We start from the raw sequence: 13,351 nt of genomic DNA on the forward strand, positions 1-13,351 counted from the left end.
GCCTGATATCCACAAGAACGTTTTACTGTGTATAAGCGTCCAGGAGACATTCGAAGAAATTCATAGCTTACTTGTAATTTGTGAATTGTTGGAAAGCTTTATTTATGTTCGATTTATTATAGACTTTGGCCTGTCAAACTTTACAATCTCATATTTTTTTCAAGAAGATTATTAACAAAAGCGAAATGGGGTTATACTTTTTAACCGCATATGGTGTGTAAATTCTATGTCATATTCATAAATGTTAGCATTTTTACCTAGAACTTTAGACTGAAAACAAAATGAATGGAACATCTGTGGATATTATTATTTTTTTATATTTAAATTATATTAATATAAGATGAAAGGAAAGACTATGGTGATTGGCTAAATAACAGAATCACATTAGAGAAATGATTAAGCTTTAATGACTTTGTGCTAAATGACACACATTATGTGGGCTTCATGTAGGTTAGTGAGAAATGAACGCAATGTGATGAAGTTGATATTTAAAGTATTTATTTCATGATAATTAGAATTTGGAGAGCACTCAGAAAAGTACACGTGCACTTGACATTTTTTTGAATACTTACGTCATGTATTTAGTCTGCGTACACATGAGATATGTTACATAGAAAATTGTACAGTGCTTGGTAGAATGTTTGAACTTCATCCTTCGTGTGGTATGAGAGTGAGTCTTAGATTAAGGAGGTTTTGTGAAAAGAACCATAAATTGGTGTCTTGTTCTGAAAACGCTTCAAAAATAAAGCTAGAGAAGATAATGAAGAAGAAGCTTGTAAAGATCAGATACGAATGATTTGTAAAAAATAATGATTAGGTAAATTTATGCCCACAGTAGTGTTTAGTTTTATGGAAATTGAAGGCGGTAGGGAAGAGAAGAAATATTGGATGAAAGCATTCCTAGATTTATCTGAAATATTTTTTTTTAATAAAATAGTACAAATATGGATGAGAATGAGACTGTAATTGAATATTAAAAGAGTAATGAACACATATTTATTGTAGTTCAAAAATTGTGCAATACGAATGTATCGAATATTTGGGTAGTAATTCTAAGGAAATGTTTGAAATACATGTCTGAATCTGCAACGAGTAGAGGACTTTTGTTTTTTGGAAGGAAGTTGAATATGAGGCTCAGTACCAAAATATTGAATGATAATACCTAGATTTATGGAGTTCTGTAAAACAAATCACAAAACAACATGTGACTAACCGATTTAATGTGTAGAAATCATTACAGTTTAAAACGAAGAACTAGGTACTAATGTAGATGTTTTATTCCAACAATTCTATTTACAGAAATATTTGCAAAAATCAACAACATAGTGACAGATTATGGTCTTGGTGTTCCACCACAAGGTAAACCTTCACTACTGTACATAATTTGAATTTATTTTGCATGGCAGCTTGAAGCCTGAGCATCTTGTTATGTGCATGGAAAACCCTTAGAAATTGGAAGGATTTCTGAAAAGATTTCTTGCATGTTTTATTTATCAGCCTTTGAAAAGTAGGTATGTGTGTGATAAGGACAGCTACTATTGGCTTTCAATTTTTCCTTCTTTTCCCGGCTAATACTTTAAGGGATTCTGTTTGTTTATATATTACCTTTGAAAATTGGAGTTATGTGAATTGGTTAGAGCCATTGCCAATTGTCTACAATGATTTAAAATTTATAATTGTTAAACAGAGCTGCCAAGATCCAAACCATGATGTACATAGAGATACATGATTTTCATTCTTCATTGTTTATTCACTTGTACATATACTGTAATCCTGTGTTGCTTTGCTTATTCTATTTTCTCGACCATATTTCATGTATTTCAGTTGTTATACCATTCTGCTACCTATTTAAGCTATATTTTTATGACCTCTATTAGATGGGGGTACTCTTTTGCGCTTCTATATTTTTGGGAGATTGGTATGAAGTTTGCCTGTTTTGTGAATGCTTCCAAGATGGAGAAGTGAAGCTAGTTTTGCTGGTTCAATTGATGTCTGGCGAGCCTACTCTCACATCAGTCAGGATGGACATCATCTTGACTAAGGCTGCGTTTACACCAAGCGAATCGAATCGATTCAATTCATGAAGAATCATCCCAATTTATGATTCGTCATGATTCGCCACGTTAAATTCAATGGAATCGTTTACACCAAGCGAATCGAGTCAATTCAAATCATGGAGATTCATGGCGATTCAGAATCACTGATGCGCGCGGTCCCATTTTTTCATCAGTCAAGGCGAGTCAGCCGAGCAGGAAGCATATATATATATTATGTTTATTCACATTATATTGTCAGTGATTTTATATATTCAATTCATTTATTTACTCTCCTTTATTTTAAATTCTTTTTGTCAATCTTCCGTTCCATGCGTTCAGCTCTCTCTCTCTCTCTCTCTCTCTCTCTCTCTCTCTCTCTCTCTCTCTCTCTCTCTCTCTCTCTGCATATTTGAGTATGTAAATTGCTGTACGTTGCAGTTTGTATGCCTGCAAGTCATCTAATTTCATACCATCTTCATTCTTCTTTTTCAACGCCTTTCAACAAGCACTAAGAAGTCATAACACTTCTCCGGATTATTGACCAAATCTGGGAACAAATGTCCAAAGCTCCCAGATTCAGGTCTTCTTGAATTTATTGGATGCACCCATATAATCGTTGCACTTGCCTCCGCCTCCGTCTACGCTTTCTCAGCCACAGCAACAATGCTATTTCTGCAACAGCAAAGACGTCCATACTCCCCGAAGGCTGCCTTGGTACTGAATGATGTGTTAATCAGATTCAGTAGGTTGGAACTATACCGATTCAAAATGACTCGAGTCAAATGATTCTCCATGAATTGAATCGATTTGATTCGCTTGGTGTAAACGCAGCCTAACAATCCTTTTCTAGCGCCTCTCTGATTCGTTGAAACAAACGGTTCCACCATCCTTCTTATACTATTCTTATGTACCTCTTCCAAACCTTAGCAATAGACATTGCATATACTGGTATTCATAACTAGCAGTCTCTTGGCCTTTCATAATGAGCCTAATGTTGTTTTGACCCTACGTAATGTACAGTATGTCAGCACATCTGAACTCGGTGCTTTTTGCACTCTCAGAAAATTTCTGCAGCGGAACCTTTATATGAAATTTTCCTTATGGCGTACTTCTATGATAGTGGCCATTTAACTGAATTTTCTCATGAATCCAGTCTATTCAGAAAAGACTTCTTATGGTATGGAACAATTAGATTTCTATAACATTGATAATCTTGACATTCCAACAAAAAACTAGAGGAGTTTCAAGACAGTATTTAGTGTAGTCCATTAACGCTCAATCTGATCCAAGTTATAGATTTTAGCTTATGTAAAAATTATTTTCATATTCCAAAAATTGAATGAAAATCTTTTCAAAAGAACCATATAGAAGGATATCGTCCAGTTTTAGTTGCCTCACTGTACATCAGGAGACTACTGATGTGCAGTATCTTATCCAGCTTTCACTGTTCATTTTCATTAGATATCTCTTATATTTGTAAGAATTAACTGAAACATATTTTCTTGAAAAGGGGCTCCTTGGTTACATTATTCGTAATGAAATGCTGAAAACATATCTCTTGTTCTGATTTCCATTGTTAGGATTTGGCCACTGGATTTCACCACTTTTATCAGAAATTTTGCTTTACAAAGCACATTTTTTTTTATAAAATATAGTCACCAATTCTTTCTGAAAAGGAAAAAGTGAGATTGTCGTCCTGTTATGGAGAAAATTATATTTCTTTAGTCTTATCAGTATTTTCTACAAACGTTCTGAAACATTAAAACTATGTAGCTGATGATAAGGCCTCCCTATTTTTTATCTTTCACCTTTCTATGGTAATCTAGTACTTATCTACCTTTTGGAGGTTGGACTCCTTTGACTTCAGACTCCACCAGGTATTGAGATACCCTTTCTCTTAGGAAACTGAATCTGCTTCTAAATAAACACTCCCTCCAGACTGTCAAAATCTAATGTTTGTTAATAACCATTTTATTTTCGTTGTTATATTTGATCATGGATTAGAAATTTCACTACCGATAGTGAAATTTTTTAATGTCTCCTAACGCTATCTTTACTCCCTCTGTGGAACTGAGTTGCTGTTCATACATTAGATGGAGTTTTTAGGTGTATGTCTCCTACAACGGGTTTAACTTGATTTACAAATCTACGGTATGTGGTATTATTTTGATAGCATTTCATATAAGGGTACAGTGGCACTATGTGGTTCAGATTGTGGCCTGCTTTTATTTTTAGGCTGAAGCCACTTTACCAATATGGACCTGCATTCTTTCTAGTCCTAGGAAATGTCTGATTAAACTTAGATTTATTTCTAGGCGGAAGAAGTGCTTATAAATGAACCTGCCTTTTTTCTAAGTTGAATCAATGTTTCTACTTGAACACGAACCTTTTTTAGGCTAAAACCCTTCTTCTATATGAGTACATTCTGGGCTCAAGTCAGACCTCTAAATAGACCTATATTTGCTTTAGGCTGAACCAATGCCTCCGAATCGGCTTACATTTCTTCAGGCTGAGGCAATGCTCCTATGTAAACCTATGTTATCTATAAGCTACAGCCATGGTTTTGAATAAGTTAGCATTCTTTCTAGTCTGAAACAGTTGTTCTACATAAACCTAAATTTTGTCCTAAGCTAGATAAATTTCTCTGATTTAGTAGCTATGATGTCTGTTCAGTTTCACAATTTTAATCATAATAGTAAGTATGATTTCGTTTGGGTGACATGCTTCTATGGAACCTTTATCAGTCTAAGATTTTTTTTTTTTTTTTTTTTTTTTTGGGGGGGGGGGCTAGGAATGTGTATTCATATCAGTTTTTACTTTTGGATTAAGATGAACTTCATATGAATTTTATTTAGATTCTGCTACAGATGTCGTTTCAAGATTGTTTCATATCTAGAATAGAGTTTGTGGGAACACTTAATCTAACTTCTTATGCACGGATGAAGGCAATTTGCTTGTTCTGAAGAACAATTTCAACTGGGAGCCTAAGAAAAATTAATCCTTATTTTGATGTAGCCCCTAAATGGTCTTTTGGAATGAGAAATCAAGTGTTTCCAAAAAGCATTAAATATTTCTAGGAAATCCGTCAGTATCCAAAGATGGTACTCATGACCATGCGATTTTTCCAGTCGTATGAAGTCAGTCTCCATCTCAACCTGGAACCAAGAAAAAAATTAGCTCTATTTCCTGTTAACCATTATATATGGCACAAATTGATTATTTTTTTTTTTTGGGGGGGGGGGGAGAGGGTCGCTTCTAAGCAAAGGATAATAATATTCTGGTATCCAAACAGGACATTCAAGACCATTTGTGAAATGGATCCTAGAATGTAGGACTATTTTACAGTATATTGATGCTTCACATTTTAATTTGTCATATAACATCTTGTACTTCATCAAAGCCACTGGAAATATCTTTTTTTCTTCATTTATTCTGTTTCATGATGATTCATATTTTCTCTTGTATCCTCCTTCAGCATTCTACTGTACTAATGACAGCACTTTTGAGAGTATGATTGATTTAATTAACATATTTTTGCCACCAGGTCTTCCTAATATGTAAAGTGTTAGCCAACTTTTTTTGTGATGTTCTCCAAACCACTTCGTAAGTGGAGGATAATTAGTGTTGTTATTTATTTTGTTTGGTTTTAATTGCTATTTGCCTGTAAAATAGATATGTATAAAAGGTGTAGGCCCAGTAATTCCTTTTCAGAATTAAAGGTATCTTTCTAGAAGATGATTAAAATGCACTTGCCTATGTTAGACTGAATTTTTTTCATTGAAAGTTTCCGGTTTAGTCTAAGGTCTTTTTATTAACAGTAAAATCTGCACTATATAAATTTAAGCTGCATTATTTGCACAGGATGAACGAAGAAATATTTCTGGTCTAATCTTTTAATAGTAAGCTAGAAAAGGTCGACTTTGCAAAAATAAACTGCACTTTTGTATATACTAACATTTCTTTAATATAAAGTAAACTAAATTTCCACTATTAATTGGAACCCTTTTAACTTGAATTTGTAAATTCTAAAACTGATAAAAATACAGCACAAGTGTATCAGTATTTTCCTTTTGGTTGTATGGTCCCTATATCAAATAAAGTTAAAGGATACATAAATGAGACTGCATGTTTCACTAGTTGATAACTTGCAAATTATAAACAAGGAAAATGTGCATGAATGATTTAAACTTTATCAATTTCTTTAGTTCCAGCAGGCAAAACAATATTATTTTTCTTTTAAGGTTCTTTGTTTGGTTTGGAGTTTTCCAATCTAGCTGCATTATATTCTAGATGGTATTTTTTTCTATTTCTTAACATTTAGCAAGGAACGAAGTTGTAGGAAAATGTTCCAATTTATTACAAGAAAGCGAAAGTTGTTTAAAAAAAATAATTTCATTACAGCTAAGATTTTACCTTATAAGCTAGAATTTAATACTCTTATTTTGAGGAATATGAGTTGGGGGGGGGCGGGGTAATTTTTTAGAATAGTTGTGACACACTTTTACCTTAATTCCTGTATAATTGATTTTTAACAACTTAAATAAGGCTGCATAAATCTAAATTTCTTATTAGAAAACATAATTTTTACTATAAAGTACCCATGATTTTTTTTTTATAAATATATAACTTGGAAAATTAATTAGAGTTGTTCTTTCATTTCAATTTTCAAGAATCTATTGAAAAAATATATTTCGTTTATTTGAGTAACCAGAATAAAAATAAAAAAATCTTTCATTTCAAATCTGCACAATTCTATGCCGAACTCTACTGTAACCGACATGTAAATAATTAGTTTTTGTACGTAGGAAATGTTTAGAATCCACAGATTTGTTTGCTTTAAAGAGATAAGTTTTGTTATTCTTTAGAGATAATCTTTAACATACAACATTCATTTTCGTGATCATGCTCACTAGTCTCTATAAAGTTAATGTCATAGAAACTTTATGGTCTAAAGATTAAGGACACTGTAATAGTTATGTCAGATTTAATCTTTCAAGTATTTTACTTCTTTTGACAAAGGAAAGAAACAAGTTTTGAGAAAAATATGAGATAGGTATGGCTGTACTTTGATGAATCCAGAATTGTTTTCTATTTCAGGATTATGTCGTCACTAAAATGTCAAATCTTTACTATGAGCAATCTTTTTATAATATTTAACTACATCTAATAGCAAAATGTATGTGTTTTGGTTCTTAGCTAAGTCAGAATATACATATAAACAAAGGGCATGGTGCTTCAAACCAGTCATTCACTAATAACGACCCATGTTACCACAGGCATTTTCAATTCGACTGTCGGAAACTTATCGGCCATCTATGACACCGATGTTACACCAGCTGGTTTCACTTTCATGATCTGGACTGTCATCTACATTTGGCTCTTGCTGGCTCATCTTTACAGTAAGTACTAATCCAGAACAGAGGTAGAATAATTTGAAAAGAGGGCTTTCATTAGGTTCTTTTTGAAGCTATTTGTTAGCTGTTTGATTGTTTATGCATTATGTTTTTGCGAATTAAATGTTCAGAGAATGGATCATATTTTAGTTTTTTGTTAATTGATTGTATTAAATAATCGGCATTATGTCATGTTCATTTATGATATTTTTTATTGAATATATTAAGTAATCGACGTTATTTTGTTTTTGTGCCTTAAGTAATCCACCATATTTCTTGATTTTCAAAATAAGCGATCATGCCTAATATTTATGTAGAAATATTTGAATCTGGCCTGTATAATAAGTTTTACTTTTAGTACTGGAATAATTTTCTTAATATAGAATATCTCAAAGCTATTTCATTCAAGATTAACTGTCATATTATATCGAGAACATTCTTTTCATGATTGAAAACATTTTACGATTTCTTTTCATACATTCAAATCTAACCCGTCCACCAAGTTATACTTGTGATAGAAGGATTTTAAATTGGAATTCATTATAAAGGTTAAATGTTTTAACTTTGACTATTTTACTCTAAATAGAAGCAGAGACCATTTGAGTAATTGACAACATTTTATAATCTTTTAATATACTGTGCTTAACTTTGACAAAGATACTAAATCATACTTAATTTGTGAATATAATGAAATGTCAAGGTAAATCTTTTAACCTCCAACTGCCATGACATACTAAGAACTGAAAAAATTGATTTCTCATTACAGCTCTTATCTTGTTATGCCGTCGTAATGCCGTGGGTCCTGTTTACGTCAGCCCACCTGTGGTGACTCCAGCTTTCCTGATTGTGTACTCAATCAACCTGCTGGCCAATGTCGTGTGGCTGTTCTTGTGGGACAGGCAGTTCATAATCATCTCGTCAGCCATCCTGTGGGTCATCTGTCTATCCAACTGGATTGCTCTTGGGATCATCCATGGAACGTAAGGAACTTTGCTTAGTCTTCCATGTTTTATTAATTCTTATGTGATGAAATGTAAAACTTCGAAAGTTCAAAGTTGCAGCAAACGTTTTTATGTTGAACAGGCTGACATAAGTCTGTTTATAGTTTATATATGACATATCTGTTTTGACGTTGTTAGCGTTTTTAGAATAATTTATTGTTAATTTGTTCTCATCATTTATTTATTTCCTTATTTCCTTTCCTCACTGGGCTATTTTTCCCTATTGGAGCCCTTGGGCTTTTAGCACCTTGCTTTTCCAACTAGGGTTGTAGCTTGGATAGTAATAATAGTAATAATAATAATGATAATAGTAATACCTCACGTTAGGTTCAAACCCGGGGCTCTTCAAAGAAAAGGCAACGGAGCTACCAACTGACCCAGTAGAAAAAAAAATTTCTTGTTATTCATTATCATATTAATCTTTTATTTAGAGAAATTGAAAAAAAAAATTCTACCCTGTTCTGTGTTCTAACACAAGACTCTTCAAATGGAAGGCAATTGAACCATCAGAGGCCATGAAAGAAATTACTGGTCCGGTTGGTAGCTCCCTTGAATTTCATTTGAAGATTCATGGGTTAAATTCCATCGTTACGTAGAAATTTAATTCTGTTATGCGCATGCCTGTATGTTAATTTCCATCAAGTGAAATACAATTTAGGTTAAAAAAAAAAATTAATAGAGTATAGAACACCTTTGTAGAAAAAAAAATGATTTTAATCTTATCGCTTAATGAATTAACAAACCATTTCAGAGTGTACATCCACGGACCGTGGATGAGTCGTCACGCTAGAGTGGACCTCTGGATGTTCAGAATTTTGTGGCACAATGGCCTTGCCATCTATACCACATGGTCAACCATTGCTGCGCTGCTCAACCTTGGAATTGCTCTTCAGTAAGTCACGGAAACCTAAAGCCCAAATAAAGTTCATATATATATATATATATATATATATATATATATATATATATATATATATATGCGCGTGTGTGTGTGTGTTTGCGTGTAGGCTGCATAGAGGAATAAAAATCCCTCGGAATATGAATGTGTATGTGATTCCCCATTGCACTTGGTACCTAGTTTTATAATATTCATATTTCCAGTGATTTTTCTGCTTTCACGTGCAACACACACACACACACACACACACACACACACACACATATATATATATATATATATATATATATATATATATATATATATATAATCTAAAAATCAATATATTTCGTTACTTATATGACCTTAGCTATCATAAACGAATTTACTTTGCAAAATGAACGCCAGAAGATGACTCAAATGTTTTTTATTCACAGGTATGAAGCTCAACTGGAAAAGCAGTTAATTGTGTATATTGTCCTAGGAACAATCTCTGGACTAATGCTCTTGTGGTTTATCTTGGAGAACACAGTCTTGGATCGATTTGTTCGCTATACAGTCACTCAGTATGCAGGTAAGTGTCAAATTCTAAATATGCTTTTTACTCATAGTTCTACTTGCTTCTTACCTTGATTTATTTCCAGGTTATGTATGCAAAATACGGCTTGTGCAGATGATGCTACTCTCTTTGACTCCTTTCTGTATAGTATGCGAGAAATGATTGTGTACTTATGCTGATGATGCTACTCTACATACGTTCCTGCAGTTTATTAGTCTTTAAAAAAGATATATTGCATATGAGAATTGTTACAAATGCTATAAAGGGAGATAATACAGTACCCATTTCTTGCCATGAGTTACATTTGGAAATATACCTAATTATTTTACTGGAAGAATTATCAACATTGATAGTGGATCTTGAATAAGAGTATCATAGGTTTGAGTTCCTTTGTTTTTTTCGTGACCAGGAACTCTTGTTCAAAATACTTGTGACCTCGAAGACTACGAATACGAGCCATCGATACTAGCTATATCAACTCAAAGAACGTGTTTGCCTTCTTAATGCTGCTGGGGACTACTTAAAACTTGCTGTTTCACTTTGATTAACCGTGAACAAAGACCTACCTTTGTTGACCCATTAAATGAAATATCATGTTAAAATCCCAAGAGGACTTTTGGGCAGTGGCAACCATTTTTCTTAATAGACCTCACCAACAGAACAGCCTGGAAATTTACTAACAGACTTTGCCTGTTTGACAGATATATAGAACATGGCACATATCCCTCTTTTGGCGCTGTGGGCCAGACCCGGACTATGAAATTCTGTAGCTTGTTAAGAGAGCATCAACTGTGAAATTGTTTCAAGTGGCCTGGTGTGTCCCTTCGAACAGCAACCCCATCCCTCTTCGGACCTTATAAAAATTTGTCATATAAGTGCTCGCACTCTAGAGGGCTTCCAAGAGTAGTCTAGCGACGATGGTCTATTCTCTTTCTTTCCTAAAGATCCTTTCAAGAGGTTCCAATAACATTCATTCTTTGACAGAGTGGATAGGGATACCTATCTCATGTCACGGACCTTTTTGATTTAGTGAAACATGACCCACTTATCATCCATTAAAAACTATTTATAAAAGGTCAAACATGCAGTTACTATGAAAAGATTCTGGCAGTTCATATAAGTAGCACACACTGATTTGCAGATTGCTAGAAGCATGGAATATCTTTAGCCTCAATTTTTTTTCGATGAACAACTGTTTCTCTGCTGCAAACAGTAAATAAAAAGAGAATTAATTCTAGTTGTATGGCATTTTGATTGAAAATAATGTCTTGCTTCTAATCTCTCCTTAATAAGAGGGGTTTAGTTCCTTGTTAAACATTCTTTATTAAAATTGTTAAACATTCTTTAATTCAATTAAATTTTCATCATGAAAACAAGTAGTGTTTAAAAAGATTTTGTACGACTTTCCCTGGTTAATCAAAACCATCACTCTACTTAAAAAGGAGTGTACTGAAGAATTAAAAGATTAAGCACAGGGTAACCTAATAACTGAAAATATTTGATAATTAATAAGATTTTCGGATAACTAAGACAATAAATTGTAGGATACAGGCAGGTCTTCCTAACAGGCATTACATACTGTTGACACAAAAGAGAAATTGAATCCTCGTACTCCACTAAATGGATAGATAACTTCATCATAGAGTCTCCTATGGCAATAGTTTGCATGTACTAAACCTAAAAATTACTTTTTAAAACCATTCCTGATCTTTCTTATAGTAAGAATGTTTGAATATTAAAAGAAAAACATTGCATATTTATTCGAGTAGGTAGAATCTTTTGTTTTGAAGCGTTAAGATAGAAATATTGTTTTTCAAAGTTAACCTCATTCATAAAAATCCTTTTATTTGCAGTTATCGTCTTGGCTATGTCTGGAATCTACATCAAGAAGTATGCTGAATCAACCATGGAAACTGGTTATTTCATTGTCGTTTTGCTGGGAGTCTCTGTGTTCTGCCTTGTGGCTCGTCTCGGTCTGGTCATTGTCAGGGCCACTAAGCACCCACTATATGTGAACAACAAGATCGGTGATGACCCTGTGCTGAGCTATGCTGCATGATACTGGGGTTATGTTGATGCCTCTGCCACGCAAGCTGTTGCCACATACTCCAGTCTCTGAAACGCCTTTTTGAAAATTGGAATTCATATGTTATGTACATACATACACAGGTCTTGAATGTTCAGAGAGCTTGATATTTTGATAGTTATGTTTTAATCTTTGTTTTGTTTAGGGAAATGCCAGAGAGGTAAATTATTATTTAGAAGGTGACCTGTGACTTTTTGTCTCAGAATATTCCTATGGTATGGAAATACATATTTTTTTTAAATTGCTTATAAACAAATATTTTATTACGTTAGATAATGCGCGTGGTACCATACCATTCCTCTGAGCTCTAAATAAACTTTGCAGAGGTATAACAAGATAAATATTGCACATTTTATACTAGAATTCTTTTTAAGTCTGTATATACATAACTAGTTTTAGTTGTATCATTAAGGACCATTTTTACCTACTTGATGCATCAATACATTATGTACAGTTTTATCCCATACATAAAAGAAATTGGTAACCCCTTTCGAATGAAGTTCTTACACAAAAAACGTGCACAGATTCTCAAGCAGTCCACATGATTCTCCGAGTTCAGTAATGTTGCACAAGACAGTCTGTGATTTTAACCGACTGTATTTCTTATCAACACTTTTAGATGTGAATGTGCACCTCGGTGTATGAAACTCTTGCACCTCGGTGTACGATGCTTTTGCACCTTGGTGTACGATGCTCTCGCGCCTCGATGTGGGATGCTGTTGCACCTTGGTATACAATGTTGTTGCACCTTGGTGCACGATATTCCTGCACCTCAGTGTACGATGCTGTTGCAAAGGCAATATGAGGAAGCAAAATATATATCCAATGCCAGTTGCTAGATGTTACTTTCTGTGACCTTGTGTTCATGTTTACAGTAAAATCTGTAAATGACTAATAAATGTATGTATTTTCAATTGATTTATTATTACTAAACTCACCCATGTGTGAAATGAAAAATAAAGCTAACTTGGCAAATAAAATTGATTAATAAGGTTGTGAGTGGAAAAATGGTAAAACTAAATTTAAATTTTGTATTTAAAAGATATGATAATCGAGAGACAAAAGCTTACCGTATTAATAGGTAAGTATGTGAGCAAAACATTACACGAGGAGAAAGATAGAGCAAAAGCAGGCTGGTAAAGACCATATTAATAAAATGCTCCTAACGTAACGGAAAATAAAAGAATAAAACAATTGAGGAACGTCTGAGAGATAGAAAAAAAAATAATCAAGATGACATCTGAAGGCAATGTACTATTGAGAAAAATAAGGTTTACGTTCATTATTAATCTGGGTATGAGATCCTAGCGTAGGCGATTAAGATGCACGGATGAAGAATAAAGAAAGAAATAAAGATTAACCAAGGACAAGAATAATGTCCGGGACTGAATGTAGCATT

General features: G+C 33.5%; 1 protein-coding gene across 4 annotated transcripts in view; it reads left to right on the forward strand.

Annotated features, from left to right (window-relative positions):
* The window catches only part of LOC137654120 (uncharacterized), a 97,102-nt gene extending 84,236 nt beyond the window's left edge, over positions 1-12,866 (forward strand). For 2 of the 4 annotated variants that reach the window (XM_068387778.1, XM_068387762.1), the window contains exons 3-8: positions 1,300-1,359; positions 7,313-7,435; positions 8,196-8,409; positions 9,182-9,322; positions 9,745-9,881; positions 11,720-12,866. In XM_068387778.1, the coding sequence (XP_068243879.1) occupies positions 1,300-1,359; positions 7,313-7,435; positions 8,196-8,409; positions 9,182-9,322; positions 9,745-9,881; positions 11,720-11,925 (881 nt within the window). In that variant the 3' untranslated portion in view covers positions 11,926-12,866. The remainder of the gene's footprint in view (positions 1-1,299; positions 1,360-7,312; positions 7,436-8,195; positions 8,410-9,181; positions 9,323-9,744; positions 9,882-11,719) is intronic. The other 2 variants (XM_068387782.1, XM_068387769.1) reach the window with 1 other exon arrangement.
* The last annotated feature ends 485 nt before the right edge of the window (positions 12,867-13,351 follow it).

Source organism: Palaemon carinicauda, chromosome 1, assembly GCF_036898095.1.
Source record: "Palaemon carinicauda isolate YSFRI2023 chromosome 1, ASM3689809v2, whole genome shotgun sequence".
NCBI classification, from domain to species: Eukaryota; Metazoa; Arthropoda; class Malacostraca; order Decapoda; family Palaemonidae; genus Palaemon; species Palaemon carinicauda.